The following is a 25,786-nucleotide window of genomic DNA, read 5'->3' on the forward strand; positions in this document are numbered from 1 at the left end:
GAAGCAACAAACTACTGTAAATTACATGTACTACTGAAGAGTTTAAATGTGCAGCAAATCTAATATTCAGTGTGATTCCAACATGTTAGCTGATAAAATCTGTTCAATAGCTACTTAAGAATTACAAAATAGCAGTACAGCATAATATTTCACAAGGGACTAGGAGCATCATTGTATTAAAGATAAGGAATAATTTTGTGTTTCACAATAGGTTTGTGAGTAATTTTCACCTTCACCCCTTGGACAGTAAACTGGCAGGGCATCCATTGTAAAATACACGATATTTAAACAAATTATAATGAGAGGTCATCAATCTGAAATGTTACCTGTTTCTCTGCATGAAAGCTCCTCACTTGTTGAGTCTTTCCAGTCTTTTCCATTTTAATTTCACTCAGTTTCTAAAGATTTGAAGGATTAAAATTACCTGATTAATATTGAATAGATTATGCTAATGAGAGAACCTCCTCAATAATCCCTTATGCTCAATGATGGATTTCCTGTATTAGTTAATGCATTATGTAAAACTCTTATGCTGATCTCAGCATAAACTTAATACCAAGTTCAGGCATAATTTGTATATTTGTTGAATCAGCTAGCTGTGCTTGCTTAAAAGGTTTTGCCTAAAACTATTACTTAGAAGGCTTAATTTGGAATATATTCAAATTTGCTTTGTTTATTTAAATGGCTGTTTCAGATTTATTATTATAAATTATAATGTTCTCACCCAAAGGAGCAATCTTTCATATCTACATTTCCCCATTCCACTGGGTATATAAAATGCAAAGGGAAGATACTAGACAATGAACATGCGTAGCAGCAGGTTAGCATGGCAGCATAGAAAAGGGAAGGACAATTAACATTTCAGGTTGGAACCTGTTCAAATGAAGGCTGTGTTACTTTTGATCTTCATTTCCCATGATTTGCCTTTTTCCAATCTGGAGCTCTCATATTTGCTATTTTAATGAGATGAGATCTGAAATATATATTACATTTATAAATATTATATTAACTGTTTGATTTGAGCAATATTATTCACATATCTTTATGCAGCTTAATTTTCCAAGTGTTACTATGCAAAGAATCTAACTGCTGCTCTCTCCACAGGGACTCTGAAATAGAATTTTTCAGCGAGTTCAAGTAAAAGAAGAGACTGATTTCAGTTTAGCATTTTGTGTTGTAACATTGGCCATGCCTTGATAAAATATTTACAGCTTTTTGTTTCGCAAGTGACACAGAATGTTATATGAAGCCATAATGCTTTGCATGCAAAAGAATTGACAAAGTGTAATGTGTTTTGAAGTAGGAATTTCAGTAAATAAATGTTATTAAAAGGATACTTAAAAGGAATAGCATAAGAACTATAAGTCACCTCAGCAATTCTGTATCGTACAATATACCAAACTACCTGTTCAGATCTATTTTACGAAATTATTTTTCTAACAAATAATTTGTATATATTTGAACAAATAATTGTAGTCAATATCTATTTAAATCTTTTGGTTTAATTTAAAAGCTCTGTTTAAAAAAAGAGTCTAATATCCCAGTTTGAAATTAGTATGTTTTAAGCAGATAACTAACGCAAAGCTTTTAAGGCATAAACAGTAAGTATGAATAAAACTTTTCATGATACTGAATCTGTAGTTCAGTTTCACAGAATCTTCATTATGTTCACGATGAAAAAATATGACTGTTCAACTCTATATTTTATCAAATGAAACAGTACAGGACAAAGCCAATCACTTAGCATTATTTTCTTTAATCTTAACAATATTTCATCTCTAATACATTGCTTATTGTTGAAGATACTCAAATCCAACAAGAAAATTGTAAAAGACTAAAAGGACACTCACACATAATATTATTTACACACATTATCTATTTGGTATACTATAAATGGGCCACTAAACTAATTGCACCTGGAGCAACACAGGTATCCTCCGAGGCAAACATTATTGCCATGGCTCAACTACATTTATGTATAGAACTGAAAACAAGAATAGTTTTACGCAAGGATCTTTATAAATTCAGAGCAAATGACAAATCAACAACCCAACACACAAATTTAAATCAGCAATAGAGTTAAAATATCAAAACGACAAATGACACTGACATAACAATTCTCAACATTGTTTTTTTTCCCAAGAATATAATGGTCCCCAGAAAGTGAATAAGTGAATGATAATTCAGTAACAAGGCAGCAGATACACAAGATTACCACTGGAATAAAGGTGGTTGTTACATTTGTTTTTCACACTGAGAATTAAAGATAAATGAATACTTTTATTATATTAATACTGAGATTGAGACAATAACATAACTGGTAAGGATTTAGATAATATTTAGATAGGAGGAACAGAGAAGATTGCAGGAAAAGATGAAAGACCTTGGATTAGAATATTAAAAAACTGTTGAACAGTACCTAAATGCACACAAAGCTAAAAGGCCTCTTTCTGTTCTTCAATCCTATTACACAAGATTAAAACAGAAAAGGCAGTACCTCCAGAAGAACAAATGAAAAATATGGTGCTTCAGAAACAACACGTGCAGGTTCTTTGAATAATCCTTTAAATGTAATGATATTTAATATCCATGTAAATGCATCAATATTAGCTGTACGCTCATCAAGATTCTTTGAATAGTCACACAATGCCTTTGGCTGGCTAAGAAATGACATTGCATCAACTCTCTTCACAATTATCACATTGTACCATTGAATCTGTGATGACACAGGATCCCCTCAAATCACAGAGTCATCCCAAATTATGTACTCAGGTTCTAGAGTGGGGTTTGAATTCAGCAAGAATTTAGCCTCCAGGTGAGGATGAGCCAAACCAAGATCATTGGGCTAGATAATGCTAGTCCTGTACCCCAGCCTGGAATTGGCACTTGCAGTCCTCCTGTGACCAAAGTTACGTAGCTATGATGTGGAGAGCTTAACACAACAGCCCTCCACCTCCCAGAATCCAGTAGCATAGCCTGAATGACAATGGAAGCTCAGTGGGACAATAAGAAGGCCACCCCAAAAGCATTTCTGGTAGCCTTTGATGGTCTCCAAATCAGGGGTGGAGTTTTGCTGACTGTAAAAGTCATCACTGTTTTTAATAATTTTGAATTGAATTCAGAGAAATTAAAAAACAATGAAAACCAATAAATAATTAAAAGAATTGAAATGATTGATCTCAGTGCAAATGCAATACAGATTTGGGAAACAATACCAGATTTAGAAAGCCAAATTATAAGAACAAATTGCATAAACTTAGCTTGTGCTTTCTTGAGAATGAAAGACTGAGATAATTTGATTGATGAAACTGAAATGCAAAGGAAGTTGAAAAGTTAAAAAAGATATAGAGAAACTATTTTCTCTGATAAGGATAATCAAGAAGGAGTGGACTTAATCTTAAAATTAAGGCTGGGCCATCCAGGAACAAAACCAGGAAGAACATTTTCAGCCAAGAGTGAGAAAATTGTGAAACTTCCTCACACGAACTTTGGTGACATGAGGACAATGAGCGCTTCTAAAACTGAGATTACTGGATGTTTACTAAGTAATGGGATGTACATAAGGGTAAATAGACTTAAGGTACAGAACAGTAACCCGAGTGATTGATGAAGGAGAATCAAGAGAATTATCCTTCTGCTCCAAATGATTACTATAAAAATTAGGATTTTTTTTCTTTTATTTGGAAGAAGTGCTAATAACTTTTTGATATCTTTTTCTCAGAAACTATGCTTTTTGTGATAGAGATCTTATATACAATGGCACAATCTAAGCCCTTGGTTGCAGCAAACTACCTGCTTGAAATTTCACAACTTCTCCTGCTTTTATTCATATCTAGGTAGTCCAATTTCAAAACCAGGTAAAGCAGAGAAAGATGTACTAAAAGTTCAATCAAACAGCACTGGAGCAATATATAAAACATTCTGATGGCAAAATACAAGGCTGATAAGCTTGCAATCATCTTCAGCCTTTGGTGCCAAGCAGATGATTCACTTTGTTCTCCTCCTGATATACTCATCACACAAAAAAATCATTTCAATTCACCCCATGTGATATCAAGTTATGTCCTGTTGAGGAAAAGTAAATCCAATATGGCCAATTATTTCACTATCATCCTATATTCAATTACCAGTAAATTGATGATATTTGCCTTCAACAGCACTATAAATACCAAGTGAAGACATTTGATTACCCTCAACCATGTCTGCTAGTTTAGATTTCTGGTGAATTTTGCTTCCTGTATTGTCTAGCATCAATTCCAGGGCTCTTTAGTCAATAATTGTAGTTATAATACCAAGAGGCAAACCATTATCACCCACCATGTAACATTACCATTTTGAATGAACTCATGCCAGAAGTGCTTTACCTCCTATCTGCATCACATCCCTACTGTTCATGAATCTGGCTGTGGTAAATTAGGAAAAGGAATGATGTCTCGTGCATTAGTGCAATACTGGTGACAGCAGATTACAGCCTTCTTTGCAGATTATCCAATTTTCTTTTCATTGAAGAAAAAAAGGTAGAAATGGGCAAATAAAGTTCATCCAGAAGGAAGTTAATATCCTTAATGATTGCTTCCTCCATGTTCAAAAGGAATAAAAAACATGATCAAAATATCCTTCCCAAAATGTATTAACTCAGGCTAAGTGAATGGCATCAATATAACTCAGATGGAGGGAGTCACTGGGAAGGCATCAATGGTTTAGAATGGATAAATGCAGTGTTATACTAAAAAAAAGGAAATAAAATAGAACAAAAGCTGCAGTCCTATTAAATAATGGAATCAATTTTGGGATAGAAACATGAAGAATATCTTGGGTATAAATAAGAAATTGACTGAACAGTACAAAACAAGCCCAGCAGAATGAAGAGAGGAAGCTGGCCTCAGGATTGGTGATGTGTCCTGACTATGTCTTGAGTCCTTGACATCAACATCTTGCATGAAATCCAATCTTCAGTTGAATATGTTATTAAGGAGAAGAAGAGTGAAAGTAGACAGCTCAGAAATTATGGAATATATTTTAATAACTAGGAATGAAGTTGCAATCATTGCAGATGTGTGAAACACAGCAAAACCCAAATCAGGGGATAAAGTATATACATTGTTTACTCGGTTCATACTGCCCCTTTAAGTAGTATAACCTGTTGTACTCAACAGAAGTATCCAGTGCTTTGCCACATGGGTTGGTGTCAAAACCAAAGCTGTCTTTATTCTAAGTATAATTTACTAACCTGGACTTGTATATACAAGGTATAATTTCAAAATTTCTAGCTACACACATTTAGAAATGTAATAAACAGCAAGAAAGTCAGGAATACAATTCAAGAGACCACACACAATTTGTGAAATGACAGAGATGTTATAACTAAACTTTAATGCAGAGAAGTGTACAGTGATTCATTAGTGGGAAAAATGAGGAGAGAAAATATAAATTAAGCATTTTTAAAGGAAATAATGGAACAGAGACACCTAGGTGGATTTATGCAGAGTTCTCTGAAGGTGTTACACAGTTGGAAATACTGATAATTAAAACACAAGGGTTCATTGGCTTTGTAATTGGAGTCATAGATTGCAGAACAAGGCAGTTATGCTAAACTTTTCAGGCACAGAGCACTACTTAGCCCATAGATGGAGCACAGGAGTCTCTTCTGAGAAAGGAGGTATGGAGAAAAGATTGCATTGGAGTGAAAGATTTCTGTTAAGGGGATAGACTAGTGGAACATGCATTATTCTTGGAGTGGAGAAGATTAAGGGGAGATTTAATAGTGTTCATATCTTGAAGGGCTTTGAAAGAGGACATGAGGAGGAAATGCTTTTAGTGGTAGAAGGATTAATGTCCAGAGGACAAACATTTGAGGTAATTTGCAAAAGAACCAGAGGTAACATGAGAAAACCAAAATCTATTATGATCTAGTATTCATGACCTGTAACATTTATATTCAATAATTATTTTCAAAAGGAAATCTGACAAATAGTTGGAAAAAACATATCTTATATAAGAAGATCAAATGAATGAGATGAATAGATAGCTCTTTCAGAGATGGACTGAATAGCCTCTTTCTGTGTTGTAACACATGGACTTCTGTTCACAAGGCCAGTAAAACAAAATAATTTGCAATTCAGAAGCCAAACTTTTGAAAATTGTAATAGTGTATTTTGGAGAATTGTGATTGCACTCACTATTAATTTCCACTCTCTTTTTAAACAAAAACATATGGAGGGTGCACCAGAGGAACTCTAAAGTATCTATTACTGGGCTCAGTGTTGATTGTTTAACTCCAGATAAATATCCTCCGATGTAATGCAAAACAGGAAGTTTTGGAAATGCTCAGGTCAGGCAGCACCTAGGAAATTAAAAGGCAAGAGTAGATTCAGTGGGGGAAATGCCTGCAAATTTAGGATTTCCATACATGATTGTGCAAAAGTAGAATCCTTAATTTGTTGGCAGCTGCTCATAGCTCCTGTGGAGTGTGGTGTGTGTAGAGCTGACCAGGTGCAGTGAATTATTCTCCACTGATTTCAGTAGTGAATAGGTGTCAAGGATTAACGAGGACCATTTTGTTTTAGATTTATTTTGATTGTTTAGCTTATTTAGCTGTTTTATGTTTTAACTTTCATAATAGTGCTTGAATATTCACAAATATTTCTGAATGTTAGAAACAGTTAGCCTATTGTAACAGCTTAGCCAGCTGTTAAGATTTGTTCCAGCATTTTCATAGTCAAAACTTGTTCCCCCCCCCCCCCGCTACTTGTAAAGACTTAATGCAAACAATTCATTGATAACAAATTCGGGGCCCAGTTGTGTATCCTGTTCCACAGATGCTGACTGACCCGCTGAAATTCCCTACTCCTATTCTAGATTTCCAACATCTGCATTATTATGCCTTTTGTAGATTTCGTTTACCTTTTGAAATTCTTTTTTTTGGGGGGAGTGACAATTTCAACAACAAACGGCGGTGCAAATGTATTCATTTACTCACTCCCTTGCTGCGTTTCACCTCAAAAGGAGACAATTTTCTGGGGCAGTGCTGCTTCCCTGGGCTTGGTGTCCCTCCCAACTGCGCCCTGACCTCACAATGTGGAGTCACAAACGGCTGAAGGGGTCAGCGGGCGCCGCAGACAGCAGGAGGGGGGAGGAGGAGGAGGAGGAGGTTAGAAGGAGGGACATGGATTACATTCCCAACAGGCACGCTGTCAGCTTCGTCCGGCCACTCACTCGGCTGAGAATCGGCAAACAGAGATCTTTCTTCGCCGGCACCTATAAAATCTGTAAACTGGCCGCCAACGTGCCTGACCTGGTGGTGTACGAGGGGGTGGACCGGCCTATCCCTGATGTGGAACACTTCCACGGCGTCCTCCTCTTCGCCGACATTTCAGGTAGGGAGCCGCAGGTGGGCGAGAGCGGGGCGCCCGCCGGGGCTGGCGTGTACCTGATGTGTTTTCTGCACTGCCGCAGGGTTCACCAGCCTCACTGAGACGTACACGAAGAACAGCAAGAAAGGCAGTGGAGCCGACCACTTGACCAGGACTCTCAACGGCTACATCACAGACATCGTGGATCGTAAGTAATCAAGAGTTGGCTTGTGGGTGAGGTCTAAATTCGGTATAGATAAAAATCTTCATCATACAAACTAGGGGAATTCTGTAGCTATTTTGTCTCCGTAGTCTTTTTTTAAATTATACATGCCATTCACTGGCAATTGTCTTTCTCTCAAAAGAAAACTTGGCCTCCAAGGACTCCTAAAAATGTATCACTCCATAAGATTTTACTGAGTTGTTCCAGCGTTCTCGGTTTTCATTTCAAAATGTATAAAACTTCATTAAAGAATTGCAAGGTCTTTATGATCAGCAACTTGTTTCAGCAACAAAGTGTTTATCTAAATATCTGCCAACTGAAGAAGTTTCTGTGCCTGACTTGTCATTATACATTCAGGAAAAAGTCAACCACTCTGATCAACACCAGGGAAAATTGTAGAAATAGTTGCCCCATTCTCTGCCACCACTTCAAACCCAACATGGCAGCTTGACCTGTTGATCACTTCCTTGCCAATTCCATTTGGATGGTGGAATAAATGGTTTTGTGGCTAAGTTTGCGGATGACACCAAGATAGGTGGAGGAGTAGGGAGTATTGAGGAGATAGGAAGGTTGCAGAGAGACCTAGACAGTTTAGGAGAATGGGCAAGGAAATGGCAGATGAGATTCAATGTTGAGAAATGTGCAGTTGTACACTTTGGAAGCAGAAATAAGCGGGCAGATTATTATCTAGAAGGAGAGAAAATTCAAAGTACGGAAGTACAAAGGGACTTGGGGGTACTCGTGCAGGATACCTTAAAGGTTAGCCACCAGGTAGGATCAGTGGTAAAGAAAGCGAATGCTATGTTGGCATTCATTTCGAGAGGTATAGTGTATAAAAGTAAGGAAGTGTTGATGAGGCTCTACGGGGCACTAGTGAAGCCTCATTTGGAATATTGTGCACAGTTTTGGGCCCCACATCTTAGGAAGGATGTGCTGACGTTGGAGAGGGTTCAGAGGAGATTTACGAGGATGATTCCAGGAATGAAAGGGCTTATGTATGATGAGCGTTTGTCGGCTCTTGGACTGTACTCACTGGAGTACAGAAGAATGAGAGGGGACCTCATAGCGACATTTATGCCAGAGGGCACAATCTTAGAATTAGAGGGTACAGTTTCAAGACAGAGATGAGGAGAAATTTCTTTAGCCAGAGGGTGGTGAATTTGTGGAACTCCTTGCCACGTACAGCAGTGGAGGCCAGATCATTGGAGGCGTTTAAGGAGGAGATAGATAGATATCTAAATAGTCAGGGTATCAAGGGATATGGGGATAAGGCTGGAAATTGGGATTAGAATAGGTTTTTTTGTTTCCCCCTCCCCCATTCCCCATTTCTTTTTTTCCTTTTCCTTGGAGCAGACTCGATGGGCCAAATGGCCTACTTCTGCTCCCTTGTCTTGTGATCTTGTGATAACATCTTTCCACGCAAGGCAGCACAGGGGTACCTCCACATGAAGAAAAATTCAATCAGAAGGATTGTCACTGATTGAAATACTTGAATGTTAGTGAGAATCAGTTTGAGAGGGTGGGACAAAGGGAGTGTGCTGCCCAGCTATGAAGACAGGAGCAATCACAGCTTTCGGCGGAGGAGATGAAATTTGAGACATCGGTGACCTGGCTTTTAATAATTGCAATTACTGAAGCAACAACTTTTTTCCACACAGTTCTAGGATGTAAGCATCACTGGCAAGGCAAATATTTATTGCCCATCCTAATTGCCTTTGAGGAGATAGTGGTGAACCACTTGAACAAAGTGCTCCCAAGACTATGGTTGAGAAGGGAGTTCCAGAATTTAGATCTAGGTATAATGAAGGAACTGTGATATATTTCTCTATTAACATACCATGTGACTTTGAGATTAACTTGCATGTGCTGGTGTTCCCATAAGGATCTAACTTGGTCTCTTTTTGTTGGTAGAGGTCATTGTCTTGGAAAGTTCAGTTGAATAAGCCTTGTTGCTTGCCTGGATGAATTTAGCTCAAACAACACCCAGGAATTCAACAATGTCTGAGAGATACTGCAGTAGAAGTGTGTTTTGTAGATGGTACACATTTCTGCATTAATGGTCCATAAACAGTGGTGGATGGGATGTCAATCAAGAAGTCTGTCTTTTGGATGGTGTGTTTCCTGAGAACTGTTGGAGCTAAATTCATCCAGACAGTTGGAGAGTTTTCCATCATCCTGCTCATCTTGGAGATGCTGGTAAGGGTTTGTGGAAGTTGGAGGTGAATCATTCGCCACAGGATACGCAGCCTTTCATCAGCTGTAATAACCACTGTACTTAGTTGAATTTTTGGTCATTGGTGATGCTCAGGGGATTGATTGTGAGAGATTCAAGAGCTGAATTACAAGGTAGGTGGTCAGACTCTCTTGTAGGGATGATTGGTTCTACATGAAGGTGTAAATTGCTCCAATTCCAAAGAGTCGCAAATGGAACTGAACAGTGTGAGGTCATTAATGAACGTGCCCACTTCTGACCTTATGAAGGAAGGTTATTATTGAAGTGGCTTTGGGCCTAAGAATCAATGTGCTGGTGGGATGATTGACCTTGAACAAACACAACCATCTTTCTATGTGCAAGGTATGACTCCAATCAATGGAGAGCTTTGCCTTGTAAATTGTGACTTCAATTGTACTGGGAATTGCTGATGCCACATTCTGTCAAATGCTGTCTTGATGTCGAGGGCAGTCACTATCACATTGCCTTGGGATTCAGCTCCTTGGTCCGTATTTGGATCCAGATTGTAATGAGGTTTGGAGCTGTAGTCCTAGCAAAACCCAGACTGGGCATCAGCAAGTTGATGACCAAGTGCTTCTTTACGATTATGAGAGGCGTAACGGAATGCTTTCTTAATTTGGGTATGTTCAGGTAATGCAGTACTGGCACTGTGGAGAGAAAACAAAAAAGCACTGAGTGAAATGCTCAGTTCACCAGCAAAATACACATGTATCTTGCACTGCCTTGCTAATGGCTCAGTGTAGACAGATAGGGTGGTAGCTGGCCTGTTTACTGTGAACAGGGCATATCTAGGTGGTACTTCCATATTGTCTGACAGGTGCCAGATTTGTAATGATACTAGATCAGCTTTTCTAGTAGAGCAACTAATTTTGGAACCTACCTCTTCAGCATTACAGCTGCAATTATCTGTATCCAGTGTTCTCAGACATTTCCTCATCATACAGAATGAATTGTATTTGCTGAGTTCTGGCTTTTCTAATGGTGAAGATCTTGGGAGGAAGCCAAGATGTATCAATCACTTGGCACTTCTGGTTGAACATGGATACAAGTGCTTCACCCTTCTGGTGGGTTTGAACTGGTAGCCTCATTAAAACTCATTTTAATCCCTCCAAGTATGTGATAATACAGGAAATCCAGCCTCTATCACTAGCTTTTTAAGTAAGGCAAAGTTGGTCACATGGCTATTTAATTTTACTCTTACTAAATAATAACTGCAAATAATTCTCATTACTCCCAATGTCTTTTAGATATTCTTCGAGCAGGGGGAGATATTGTGAACTATGCAGGTAAGAATTTGCAAATGAACATATTTTGTAACTTAAGTGGTTATTTCAGATGGCACAACAGAATAGTTTCTTAGTGTGAGTATGATCATTTTGTTTCTCCATAGGTGATGCAATGCTGGCACTATGGAGAGAAACCAGGAAAGCACTGAGTGAGATACTCACCTTGGCTGTAAAATGTAGTCTAAATATCCAAGACAAATGTGACAATAGGGAAACTGAAGTGGGAGTGAAACTCAGAGTAAAAATAGGTAATTGCTTATTATTGAAACTTGCCACTAAATGTTAAGTTATTTTCAATTGATGCATTGCAGTGAAAGTTGGACATCTGTTTATACTGATAGTGTATCTTTTACTAGTAAACCTGACTTATTACTAAGCTAGATGTGCGGTAATGTGATAATTGCAAGATGAGAATAAATTTGAACTACATATCATTACTTATTCAGATGAATAGTTACTTTAGAAATTTAAAGGATTCCTGGTATTATTTAATGAACAACTTCATAACTCGCCAATACCTCTTTTGTCAGTGAGGTTCTTGACAGACCCCTGTGACGTTTTAACCCATTTCTCCCTTCCATGCTGGATAAAGCCATTTGGAAGCCATAAATCTGTATAGGACATATTTACTGACATATTTCTCCATTCACTTTTACTATTTGATCCATAGTATATCCCTAAAAGTGTGATGATCATTCACTTCCTAAAGTCAACATCAACTCTGCCTAATAATTATGTCTTGTGGCTTCTACTGTATTCTTTCTGATTAATACAATTACTCTAGTGCCCTTTCCTTTAATAATAACACATAACCTACATTACTTCTTTGAACCTTTGTTTCTTTATTAAATTCCTGTACAGTACTTAGAAGGCCAAAACACACAAACGTAAGCATGAGGGATTTCAGTGACATCCAAATAATTGGCACAGAGAGAGTGACAAGGGAGAAATGTGGCATTTTTTTTCTGGTGGACACAGGACTATCTAAAGCATATCTAAGAAACCCAGAAAGGAGGAGACCACTGTATTCAGCTTGGTAACAGGAAGTGAATTGGGGTAGAAAAATGATAAGCGTTATTTTGTTCAGACTTTCAGGAATCCTCTCAAGGAAATCTTAGAGCTCCCTTGCCAATTGCCCTTTTTGACTTGGGGGGGGGGGGGGTGGAGGGAGGAGGAGAAAATCATTCCTGTTGATTCACTGGCCAGCTGCACTTGTCCAACCCAATTGGCCCCATTTAATTGACACTAGATTTGGGTGGGAGTCAGGATTCGTATATTTAAATAATAGCTGGGAGTTTTTAACTTGTTATTGAGTCAGAGTGAGTTCGTCGAACAACTTTTTTTATATATGTATGTCACTGGCAATACTAGCAATTCTTGGTTGTCTCTAACCATTGGCACATTCATGAGTCTGGGTCACTTGCAGGCAGATTTCCTTCCCTAAAGGACATTTTTGAACCAGATGGTTTTTTAAGTCAATCCATTAGTTTCATTGTTACAGAGACTAACTTTATTCCAGATTTATTTTAATTACCTGAATTTAAATTCCTAGCTCCCAATGTTATGACTCAGGCTTGTGTCCCTGGCTGCTAGTCCAGTGATTTTTTTTTTAACCAGTTCCCAACTGTACCTTTTGGCAGTGAGACTCTTGCTGTTGAATATGAATTGAAAGGATAGAATAGTTTGTTCTCATTTGAGTCTAAAATTATTAATATTCATAAAGAGACAATACTACTACATAACTCAATTGAAAACTTATGATGCAGAAAAGGCTATCCAGCCCATCATGTATATGCCAGGCATGAAAGCGCTAAGCAGTCAGCTAGAAAAAGTGTTGTCTCCTGTCATTGAAAGTGGGCATTGGTGCCAATGGTGCAGGAAATAGAAGAGATGGGGCATTCTTTATTCCCAAGAGACAGGAAGCCATTCTGAAAATGATGGAGGGCATTGAAGGAATAGTTGCAAAGTTATTGCTTCCAAGAGGTTTCACCAAGAGTTTTAATAATTTGACTATAGTTGTTAAGGTGAGATCATTGTTCAAATGACTTCTCATCACAACTGCATTGGTTACAATCAGATTAAATGAAATGATATGTACTGCCTTCCCCTACCTCCCTATGTTTTAATGTAATAAGTACATCATACTTAATATTCTTCAACTCATTTAATGTTCTTTGTCTCAGAAACTGCACCATTACAGATTTTGCAATGCTAGCACTTTTTGACAGTATTCATGTAGATTTCTCAATGCATTCATGTGTCTCTCTCCTTTCCTGTGGGAGAAGGTGGTGTGCAACACTGGGCAGCAGGCTGTCAATAGCAGATATCTAGTCCAACTGCTCTGACCTCTTCCTTTGCAGACTCTGCATGATAAGCTGCAGATGCTTTAAAGACATCTTCTTTATTCTCTTTTACATTATGGTCTGTCCTTTGACCCATTTTAACTTCGTCCCATTAGAATGTGCAAGCCTCTGAGTCAGTGATAACGAGCAGACTGAACATGATTTTGCACTGTCACTGTTAAATGATGGAGTAGCATGCGTTAACTCTCCAGCTAATATGCAGGATACCACGTGTACAGCTTGCAACATGGCAAGGTGCATGATAGTTCAGAACAAATAAGTCTTGCTGCAATGAACTTAAGTGAGTCTCGGACAGGCCAGACTATCAAAGGAAGCTACAGACATGCACCAAAAAGTGCTGGCTGCACCTCTCAGCCTGTCAGAACTTCTGTACAATGTAATGCGCATGGAGGAATCCACATTAAACATTCTATCTTGGGCATATGGTCAGAACTTCTGTTGAAACTGTTGCCATGGAAACTACAATGCCCAATTCTGTGATGCCCAGGCAATAACTAATGTGATCCTTTTAAGGTGTGAATGAACTGAACTCTGCAGTATAGTGCATGTGTGTATATATGCATGTGTGTATAAATATATGCATGAATGAATATATAAGAAAACAAAATGGAGCAGACATATAATGAAACTCTTCAATATTGTCAATTATAGGAGGGCCTACAAATAAGTACCTGTTGCTATTAATAGTGAAGGAGATAAATGTGCCTGATATTGCAATGTTAGCAAGTTTTGAAGTAGTGATGGTGAATGCAAGCTCTTAATTCAATGGACACTTTCTTTTCAGGTATTTCGGCAGGGAAGCTTTCCAAAGTGGTAATGGGAGATGAGGATTCTCGTTATTATGCATTAATAGGTCGAGCAATAGATGAAGTCCGGAAAGCTGAAGGACTTGCTTCAGCCAATACTGTTATTTTATCCCCAAATGCATGGGAACTGTGTGACAGAGACAATCTAGTTGTTGAAAAGATAGAAAATGAAAGAGCTGTAAGGGTAAATTCAATACTTCTCATGTTTTGTTCATTGCTGCTATGTAAGTTTAATGACTTCAGTATCTTTGTCATTATTACTTTGTCATATATTTGAAATAGCAGTTATTTTTCAATTGAATAAATTGTTCCTGGTATCTAAATTTATATTGCAATAATTTCATTTTCCCATCCATCTTTTGTGGTAGACTAGGTGAGTTGTTCCATATTTCCGGTTAAAATTTCTTGAAAATAGTCAAAACGTGATTTCTGAATTAACTGAATGTGATAATTGTTGGTCCCCTTTTCAGCTTTGACATTTTACACTGTTGTATCTGAAAGTATATATTTTGGATTTTCACATGTATAATTTTGAAATGATTTGCATTTTTTATACCTGTTAAATTTAAGTTTGGCAATAAGTGTTAAAAATTGTTAATGTTAATTGTTTTAGTAATGATAAACACAATATGTATTTACATTTTAGAATATCCTTTTAATGCAGGTGCGATACATTAAGAGAGACCCTCACTTTTCAGTTGAAGAGTATATCAGAAATTGTGGAACTCATTTGGAATTTCAAGAAGTTGGTGTTAGTAAAAGTACGTTCATTCTATTGCTACTAGTTTTCATGGTTGACCAGCTACCATATTTGGGCTTTCACATGGTCATAAGAAACTGACTTTAGATTCATTTACAGAGGCAATAAGGAAAACATCAAGATTATTGCCAAATGCACAACTTGAATCAGTCCTCCGTAAATATCTCCTGAAAACAGTTTTACTAAAGGTATGAAATATTAGTGTCATCATTTATCAAAGAATTTTTTTGTTTGATCCTGAATGTATTATCACCTTAAGGTCTTTGGCAATTGATGGATTTCTAATATATACCTGTAGTTTGTGAAAGGTTGCCACAGCTTTGCATGAATATAAATATTGTTTGAACTATAGTTTACAATTCTACTCCCAGCTTGTGTTTTTAATATGAACAATGTAACTATGTTTACTTGAATTGCAAACCTTCCAAGTATATTGCTACATGCCACTTATTCCTACAACTGCACTAACAGGCATGACACATGACAGAATGATAGCCCTAGGTCCACATAATATACTAAACCTTACAACCGCTAAACATCTGAGGGATATTTAGCAATAGTGTGTGGGCATTGCTGTTATGGAACGTGTGTGTTAACGAGAATGTTTGCACCCTTCCAGTTTTGGTCCAGACATTGTTTGGGATCAGCTGCCTGAAAATTTGCAACTTTGTCCTTGGGTTTTCAGTACAGGAAACTTATTGCTCCAAAGTCCAAGATGCAGCCAATGGAATACACGACACCCACTTGCTCACCCAAAAAAAAGAGATTTTGCTCTTTCAATGCAATTGAAAAATTCTGCACATAAGAAATTGCCAGGATGTCTTCAATGTTCAGGGAAAACAGTGGATGACTTCTGCATGAGTTATCCCTATTTCTCTAGCTAATGATCCACTGCAGAGTTGAACAGCAGCAGAGGAGGAACCAAGAAGGTTGGAACAAGATCTGCAGTATGTTTTGATCAGTGACAGGACATTATTTCCCTCAAACTTGCTGTTCAGAAAGAACTACAGCCTAATCATAGTTGAATGCAGAACATATTGGTAGTATGTTTCAGCTCTTCTGAAATGTTCTGCCCTCAGGAGACCCTGCTGTGTGAGACTTTTCTGTCAAGGTTTTGACACCACAACTGTACTCCTGCTTAACCAACTTTCTAAGATTGAGAAAGTGGAGCAAAAGGATCACTCGAGTCCACGCTTGGGTCTTTTGTCTGTAGGAGGATCATTTTTTAGGTGCAGTGCATGCAAACTCTCTTGATCAGCCACTTCTGGCCCTCAGACTGAAAAACCTTGCCTCTGGTCAGTATCTGATTTTTTTTTACAAAACATCCTTTTGATACAGTAAATAGTGCTTATTAACCACATCTCTCCAAAAGTCATTTGTACTTGACAGGAAAATTATCAATAACACTTCCTTGGGTGATCATCTGTGTTCAACAGACCTTTCACCTCTCCTTGCATTCCTGCAGGGGTTCATAATTTTTGGAATGAGCTTGCGGCTCCTTTTAATCTTTTCCAGCTGTAACCATCCACAACCCTTTTTTTTAATCTGGAGAAAACTAATTAAGTATTTTCTGTATATCGCCACCTATATTAATTGATCCATGACATGTCCTTGTTGGACCTAGAGCCTAATAGCCATGGAGTTGCTACAAAGACACCCATAATCCTGTGACCTGCAGTGAAGAAAGGTCATTATCGGAGAGCATTCCAGTGGGCTGCTTATTTTTATTTGTATGGCTGAGCTGGCTACACAAACCAAGTCTAACTTTTGGTGGGGTAGAAATGCACCTTTTTGTATTACTGTTTTTGGATTGTTATGCAACATAACCTTGCATGCCACTTCCACTATAGACCCATTACCAGATATTCCACTATAGACCCCCTTGTGGCCCTGATCATCCTATCCAAGGAAGCTATTATTACATCTGAACTACCTACCCTGATTTCTGTGGCTGTTGGTGGGTTGTACTGCTTCAGTGCATTTTTTTTAAATACTACTGCTATTATATATAATCTTCCATAATTTCAACACTTTATTTGGTTTTGATTCATTACTTTTGCCCTCTTTGTAGTATTTGCATCTGCAGGTGGCACAGCCAGCAATTCCTAAACACAGTACCAGTATAATTTGTGCTTTGACCAAAACATGCAACATGATCCTAATCTACCAGTGGCTATTGACATCCATTAATGGATCAGAATCATGTCCCATGTTTTGGTCACAGTACAAATTGGGACACATTAAATAGATTTGGTCCCAAGGGCAAAACCATATAGATTTCTACCCTCAGGACCAAATCTATTTGATGTGAACTGATTTCTTCCTCAAACTTGTATTGTTTGATTAACCCAGTTATCTTTAAAGATGTGATGGATATGTATGTACGTTATATTCATCCTGATCACTGTCTGTCTCATGGGTAGCATCAAATGCCTTTTTTGTCTTGGTGTAAACATGTATTCCACATGCTTCTCCTGTTCAAGTGGAGTAACAAGTTGTAAACAAGTGTAAATTGAATTGTTTTTGTTCACTGGACAAAACTTTCATACTGAAACTGCTTCTCATGTAGTGATACTACACTCTGTTCCCTTGACAGCATGTGTTTGCGTAGGTGAGATGGGCTAATTTCTGTCACACACCTCACAACCCCTGATCTGCTTGAAAATGCACAATGCAGCCTCTCCATTTTCCAAGCAGGTGCAGACAGATTATTGTTAGTCCTGTCCATCTACATCCTGTCAGGGAAACTCCTACTATGCTCTATATCACACTATATCTCCTCTTACAATGAAAGGGTCTAATGCAGTATTTCAGATGTATTACTCCTAATTTAATATGAACATTGGTCACCTCCTCCTGGGATAATGGGAAATCCTCTACATTTTTAGCTGAAATCAGCAGGACCAACTCTAGATTTTATGTCACTAATTGCACAATCATATTAATGGTGTATGCAGAACAGACCCTTAAGACATTCACTGATGTTCTTGTTGTGTCAGCCAGAGTATAAAGTTGGGTACTATTAATCCACCCTGACGTAAGCATGACAGATGCTGGCACTGTTTACTCAGCTTACATCTTGTGTTCCAGGTCTCCTGTGTCACTGCCATTCAGTATTATCATTGCTGTTCTGCTCCAGGCCTCCACTCAATGCCAGTTCCAAAAGTACTCTGTTCCCTGATATTTCAAAAATGTATCTACTTCCTTTTTAAGTACCTCCAATGTTCTAGCCTCTGCAATCCTCTTTGATAGAGAATCCCAGAGATTTGTCATCCTCTGGAGAAGAAATTCCCATGCATCCCTTTTTCTTATAACCATGTCACCTTGTTTGAGATTCTCCAACTAGTGGAAACATCACAATGTCTGCCCTATATGGACCTTTGGAATCTGGCATGTTTAATACAATCATCCCTCATTCTAAATTCCAAAAAAATACAGATCCGTGCATTTATTTACAAAAACAAGACACAAAGATCTCAAAAGATAAGATGTTCATTTTCAGAAATGAACATTTCCTACAACAAACTAGATTGCAAAAAGTTGACAGCTTCTAGCTCTTAGTCCCACTGTGAGTGACACTGAAGGCAATTCTGGCCCTCTATCTTGAAGATCCATCTCTGGTCAGTATCTGATCAAAATAAAACATCCTTTTAAATTAACTGATCAATGTTTAATTATTAACCTCATCTTACTTATGATCATTTGTACTTGACAGGCCTATTATCAGTAGTTACATTTCAACAGGCAGTTATGCATTTCTCAGTCTTTGTTTTGAGACAGAACACTCTATGCAAAAGATGCATTTCACTGTGTGTTTCGATGTACATGTGACTAATAAAGATATCTTACCTCTTCTACCTGTTGCTATTCCACAACCTTCCTGACTGGAGACCACCTAAACTAGAGAAGATGCAGAAAAGATTCAGAAGGATGTTGCTGGAACTGGAGGGCTTGAGTTATAAGGAGACCCTCGATAGGCTGGGACTGTATTCCCTATAGTGAAGGAGATTGAGGGGGGACCTTGTGGAGGTTTATAAAATCGTGAGGGGCATGGATAGGGTATATAGTCGGTCTTTTACCCAAGCTATGGGAGTCTAACACTAGAGGGCATAGTTTTAAGGTGAGAGGGGAACGATTAAAAGTGGACTTGAGGGGCAAGATTTTCCACATGGTGGGTATATGGAACAAGTTGCCAAAGGAGGTGCTAGAAGCAGGTGCAATTACAATGTTTAAATGACATTTGAACTGGTGTTTTGAAAGGAAAGGTTTATGAAGATAATTTAACCTGAACCTACCAATTGTAGAACCAGAGTAAATAAGGACTAGGTTAATACATCTCAGGAAGATCTTTCACCATATGGATATGTTTATTGACAGAATACCTAGTTTGATAAATGCCCAACAAAAACTGCACAGAGATCAGTTATTTAATCAGAAACTGGTTTCTGTGCTATCAGATAGACGAATGTTACCTCTAAAATGCAGCCAGTTGTAGAATTGTGGGAATATTGGATTTATCAGTAATACAATCCAGAACAAAGTTTCATTGACGTTTACTGGTCATCATTTCTCAGTTAAAACTACTTTTCTTCAGCAACATGATAATTTTAATGCAATTATTCCAATTTGTTGTCAATTCTATGAAGCAAGACTCCAGTATTTTGTTTGAAAGGTCACGTAAATGACATTCATCGGATAAAAGATACCTAATGTAAAAATGCTATCTGTTTTTAATTGCATTACATAGCTGTGAGGATTTTTGTTTTAAATTTAGATTGATGATGCAGTACCTTTGGATTATTTGTCTGAAATGCGACCAGCGACAGTGGTGTTTGTGAATCTGCAGTTTGTGGAGAATGCAACTATGTATCATCAATGCCAATCCATTCAGGCTTGTTGTATTGGAATTAACAATGAATTCAGAAATTATCAGGGAAGAATAAATAAGGTCTTTATGTTTGACAAAGTAAGTAAAGTCAAAGTAGAGTTTATTGCCATATGCACAAGTACATGTATGCACAGGTGCAATGGAAAACTTATTTGCAGTAGTATTACAGGCACATAGCATTAGAGACAACGTTCACAAGAAAAAAACATTAAATTAATCATAAATTATGCAAGAAAGAACAGAGAACAAAAAAAAAGTCCATTGTAGTGCAAAGTAACCACCAGATGGCACTAATAAGTATGTTGCATGCTTGCAACTTTCCTTAAAAGAAAAACACTATGATGCTGGAGGAACTCAGCAGGCCAGGCAGCCTCTGTGGAGAAAGGCAGGCAGTCAATGTTCCAAGTCAGGACCCTTCTTCAGAACTGAAGACAGGAAAAGGGGAAGCCCAACAAATAGGGGGGAAAAACAGAGCACTGATAGGTGGACAAAAGAGGGGGTTGGGGTGGGCACATGGTAGTGATGGGTAGATGCAGGTAGAAACAACATTCTTGTGAATTTTTTGTCTCTAATGCTATGTGCCTGCAGATTGTGGTTACGGACAGAGCACAGGTGTTCTGTGAAATGGTCACCTACTCTACGTCGGTGAGACAACGCAGATTAGGTGACCGTTTCTCAGAACACCTCTGCTCCATCTGTAACCGCGATCTGCATCTCCTTGTTGCCAGTCACTTCAGCTCCCCCTCCCCGTCCATCATAAATATGTCAGTCATTGGCCTCCACTGCAAACTGGAGGAACAGCACATCATTTTTCATCTTGGAACCTTGCAGCCTAATGGCATGAACATTGAAATCTCCCACTTTAATCCCCAAAACCCCAACCCCACCCCCACCCCCAACCATCCCTCTTCTTCTCTTCCCTTTCCTAGCCTATTTTTCTATTCCTCTTTTTCCTCCTTACGTTTGACCCATTCCCCTGGTGGATCTGCTCTCCCCTCCTCCCTTGCACCTGTCTATCACTATCTCTTACCTGCATCTACCTATCACCACCTTGTGCCCACCCCACCTCCCCTCTTGTCCATCTATCACTGCTCTGCTTTTCTCTCCTATATATTGGGCTTCCCCTTTTCCTATCTTCAGTCCTGAAGGGTCCTGTCCCGAAATGTTGACTGTCTGCTTTTCTCCACAGATGCTACCTGGCCTGCTGAGTTCCTCCAGCATCATAGTGTTTTTCATCTAGATTCCAGCGGCTGCAGTCCTTTGTTTCTCTAACTTTCCTTATAATACTTACAGATAGTACTGCAATGTGTGCACATTTCTGCACATCATTCACAACTCAATAAATAAAGCATATAGTGGTATAACAGAGATGGACAATAATTCTTTCAATTTGTCAAGACACATCCCATTTTTACCTGAAACATTTAGTTGACATCAAAACATGGTTTCCAGAAGCTTGCATGAAAATGTCTTGTCAGACGAAGTATAGAGGAGGAAACAAGGGTAAAATCTGAGATCCAGGGAAATCTTACATATTTACATACCAGCCACAGATACTGTGCAATATTACCACACCCACCAGGGTAGAGGAAGCTGGTAATTTGAGAATATGTGGTGTATACATTAGAGGACAGTCTATGGGTACATTTTACAATTTCAAAACTTCTCCATCTTAATTTGGATTTAATACTCTCTGTATTTGGATGAACTTGTATGGAACAGATATTAGCATCACTTCCCGTACCTGTGATAGCCTTGGGGAAATAAGGATAAGCAGACAATTAAGAGCAATTCTTATTGGCCGTCACATTGCCACCTTTTTGAAATGAAGAAGAAAAGGTCAGCAGGCACTGAGCCAAATACCACTACTAAAGGAACAGCAAAAGGATAAAATACCATCTTATCACATTATCAGAATGCTTAATACATTTATAACAATCTCTATTAATCAGTTGGAGGAAAAGACACGGTTTGATGTGTAAAGTTTCCCAGCCAGCTAAAGCTCAGTGGGAAAGTAACTTTGAGGAAGATGACGGGTGCACCGGAAGTGTGGCGACACTTGTGGGCTGCCCCCAGAACACCACGCAAAAGATGCATTTCACTGTGCGTTTTGATGTACATGTGACAAATAAAGATATCTCATCTCGATAAGAAAATGGTGGATGACTACAATGTGGGGAAAATGTGAGGTTATTCAGAATGGTATAAAGACTAGAAAAATTGAACACTTTTTTTAAATGCTCAGTGAATGGTTCTTTAAGCAGAAAGACCTGGTGATGTGCAGTGGTTCACCAGGAGCACATGGCCATTGGCTTGCAGAGAGCACATTCACTCTTGTGTGTTTTTGGTATTGCTGGGTATCCACACAGCTACTGCTTCAAGGATAGCCTAGGGGAGGGGTGCAGGTTAGACACCAACAATCTGACTAGGCAACAGGCTGCTTATAAAAGTAACTTGAGAGGAGCCTACCTGATAGGAAAGAGTAACTTAGCTCACCAGTATTTGGCCTACTTGACATCATTCTTCTCCCAGAGTTGGAAGATCACCAATAGAGCTTCATCAAGTGAGCAGATAATCAAAGTTCACACAAAGCTCTCTTGCTGAGGGAGTACTTCATAGGCAGAGAAACTGTTTTAGGATGAAAAATTAAACAGATCCAGCTCACCTGTTCTGGTGGGTCAACTGGATACTGCTTGAGTAAATGTAAAGAGTCCTTTCATGTCTTTCAAATGCCTTTCACAACCACACCATCAAAAGCAAACTAACTGGGACTCCTGTGCATTGACTTTTTTTAAAGATAGAAACTGTGTTGTGATTCATAATTTACACGTTAATATTTTTTAAATTATCCATGTTTTACTCATAGGACAGAGGTGTGCAATGGGATATTATTGGGAGTATTTTAAATCTTTATATACTTAAATACCAATATACTTCTGCAAAAGTATATTGTTCCTCAGTGTAGTTCAGTTGTAGAAAATGTGTTCAAATTCAAGTGTAACATTTATGCTTGTAACATCTATGTCATTAATTTCAGGGATGTACATTTCTTTGTGCTTTTGGTCTTCCTGGTGACAAAGGAGAAGATGAATGTGGAAATGCCTTACAGTGTGCACACAATGTTCATGAATTCTGTAATAAACTAAGATATGTCAGGTAAGCATTTAAATAGTTTAGTTTTATTAGAAAAATTTCCAGTTGCAAATCTTGTTAATCTATGATACTAATTCAAATAGGTGGGGGATGGGAAGCATAGTAGCAGCGCAGTAGGAAGAGAGAAAAATGTAGATAAATTAAATAAGTCTAGCTGGAAGAGCAGCCAGAAATAGGTTAGGGAGCATGGGAGGACTGTCAGGCTCAACTGCATTTACTTTGAGCTTAGAGTATGATTCAGCACTTGGAATCATGATATTGCAATTTCTGGAAAGTAGTTAAGGGAAGGACACAGAAGTTTCAGACGTGACAGTAGGGTATGATAGCGGGGAATGCAAAAGAGAAGGGGAAGTCGCACCACTCATTACAGAGAACATAACAGCAGTTCTTACAGGGGATGTTCTGGAGGGATCATCCAATGGGGCCACATGGGTAAAATTTAGGAATAAGAGAGGGGTAATGGCTTTGCTGGGATCAGAATTAGGTCTATTATCACTGACATATGTTGTGAAATTTGTTGTTTGGCAGCAGCAGTACAGTAAAAGACATAAAGACGTGAAAATTACTATGTTACAAAAATAAATAAATAATGCAAAAGAGGAATAACGTGGTAGTGTTCATGGACCATTCAGAAATCTGATGGCAGAGGGGAAGAAGCTGTTCCTGAAACATTGAGTATAGGTCTTCAGGCTCCTGTACCTCCTCCCTGATGGCAGTAACATGAAGAGGGTCATTAATGAAGGGGAGGGTTTTGCCCGTGATGGAGCTGGCTGAGTCCACGACACTCTCCAACCTCTTTCAATCCTGCGCATTGGAGCCTCCATACCAGGTGGTGATGCAACCAGTCAGAATGCTCTCCACTGTACATCTGTAGAAATTAGCAAGAGTCTTTGGTGACATACCAATTGTCCTCAAACTCCTAACAAAGTAGAGATGCTGGCGTGCCTTCTCTGTGATTGCATCAATGTGTTGGGTCCAGAATAGATCCTCTGAGATGTTGACGCCCAGGAACTTGAGGCTGCCTTTCCACCACGGATCCCTCAATGAAGATTGGTGTGTGCTCTCCCGACTTCCCTTTTCTGAAGTCCACAATCAATTCCTTGGTATTGATGATGTTGAGTGTGAGGTGGTTGTTGCGACACCACTCAACTAGCCGATCTTTCTCACTCCTGTACACCTTCTCATCACCATCTGAGATTCTACCAACAATAGTAGTGTCATCAGTGAATTTATAGATGGCGTATGAGCTGTGCCTAGCCACACAGTCATGAATGTAGACAGAGTAGAGCAGTGGGCATCGCAAAGTAGAGCACGCATCCTTGAGGTGTGCCGGTGTTGATTATATTATCGGCTTCCAAAAATCAGTAAGAATTAGAGGAACAGATATGTAAGTAAATTGCAGAAAGGTGTAAAACCAAAAGGGTTATAGTAATGGGGGATTTTAACTTTCCCAATATTGACTCGGATTGCCTTAGTGCAAGGGGGTTATATGGGGGATTTGGGGGTAGTGGGGTGGCAGAGGTGGAGAGTTATAGAGTCATACAGCATGGAAGAAAGCCCTTCAGTCCAACTGGTCCATGCTGACCAAGATTCCCATCTAAGCTAGTCTCACTTGCCTGTACTTGGTATTGGTTTATTATTGTCACTTGTACTGAGGTACAGTGAAAAACTTGTCTTGCAAACCGATCGTACAGGTCAATTCATTACACAGTGCAGTTACATTCAGTTAGTACAGAGTGCATTGATGTAGTACAGGTAAAAACAATTACAGTACAGAGTAAAGTGTCACAGCTACAAACCTTTCCTGTCCAAGTACCTTTTAAATGTTGTTAATGTACCTGCCTTAACCACTTCCTCTGACAGCTCATTCCATATACTAACCACTCTGTGGGTGAAAAGTTGCTCTTCAGGGTCCTATTAAATCTCTCCCTTCTCACCTTAAACCTATTCCCTCTCACCTTAAACCTATTCCCTCTCATTCTTGATTCCCCAATACTGGGAAAAAGACTCTGCACATTCACCCTATCTATGCCCCTCATAATTTTATACACCTCTATAAGATCACCCCCATTCTCCTACCATCCAGTGAAAAAAGGTCACTTCCTGATCAATGTCTCTCCATTACTCAGTCCCTCAAGTCCCAGCAACATCCTCATAAATCTCCTTTACATTCTTTCTAGCTTAATGACATCTTTCCTATAGCAGGGTGACCAAAATTGAACACAATATTCCAAATGCAGCCTCACCAACATCTTGTACAACTGCAATATAAAATCCCAACACCTGTATTCAATTCCCTGTCTGACAAAGGCCAGTGTTCCAAAAGCCTCCTTCACAACCCTGCAATGATACCTCCAGGGAACCATGTACTTCTACTCTTAGGTCCCTTTGTTCTATAACACTCCCCAGGGCTCTACTGTTCACTGTGAAAATCTTACCCTCATTTGTCCTCCCAAAATGCAACATCTTGCACTTATCCAAATTAAACTCCATTTGCCTTTCCTTGGCCCACTTACCCAGCTGATCAAGATCCCTCTGTATTGACATTGACATCTTCACTGTCAATGACACCACCTATTTTAGTGTCATCTGCAAATTACCAACCATGCCTTGTACATTCTCACCCAAATCATTGATATAGATGACAAATAGCAATGGGCCTAGCACCAAGCCCTGGGGAACACCACTAGTCACAGCCTCCAGTCCAAAAAAAAACACCTTC

General features: G+C 38.7%; 1 protein-coding gene across 1 annotated transcript in view; it reads left to right on the forward strand.

The window, feature by feature from the left end:
- Positions 1-7,165: 7,165 nt before the first annotated feature.
- Positions 7,166-25,786, forward strand: part of LOC127577124 (adenylate cyclase type 10-like) — a 96,652-nt gene continuing 78,031 nt past the window's right edge. The window contains 9 exon segments of the mRNA XM_052028031.1: positions 7,166-7,376; positions 7,456-7,560; positions 11,056-11,094; positions 11,199-11,342; positions 14,242-14,447; positions 14,928-15,024; positions 15,123-15,211; positions 19,798-19,989; positions 22,949-23,067. Coding sequence (XP_051883991.1) covers positions 7,166-7,376; positions 7,456-7,560; positions 11,056-11,094; positions 11,199-11,342; positions 14,242-14,447; positions 14,928-15,024; positions 15,123-15,211; positions 19,798-19,989; positions 22,949-23,067 — 1,202 coding nt within the window.

The sequence above is a fragment of the Pristis pectinata genome, chromosome 1 (genome assembly GCF_009764475.1).
Source record: "Pristis pectinata isolate sPriPec2 chromosome 1, sPriPec2.1.pri, whole genome shotgun sequence".
Lineage (NCBI taxonomy): Eukaryota > Metazoa > Chordata > Chondrichthyes > Rhinopristiformes > Pristidae > Pristis > Pristis pectinata.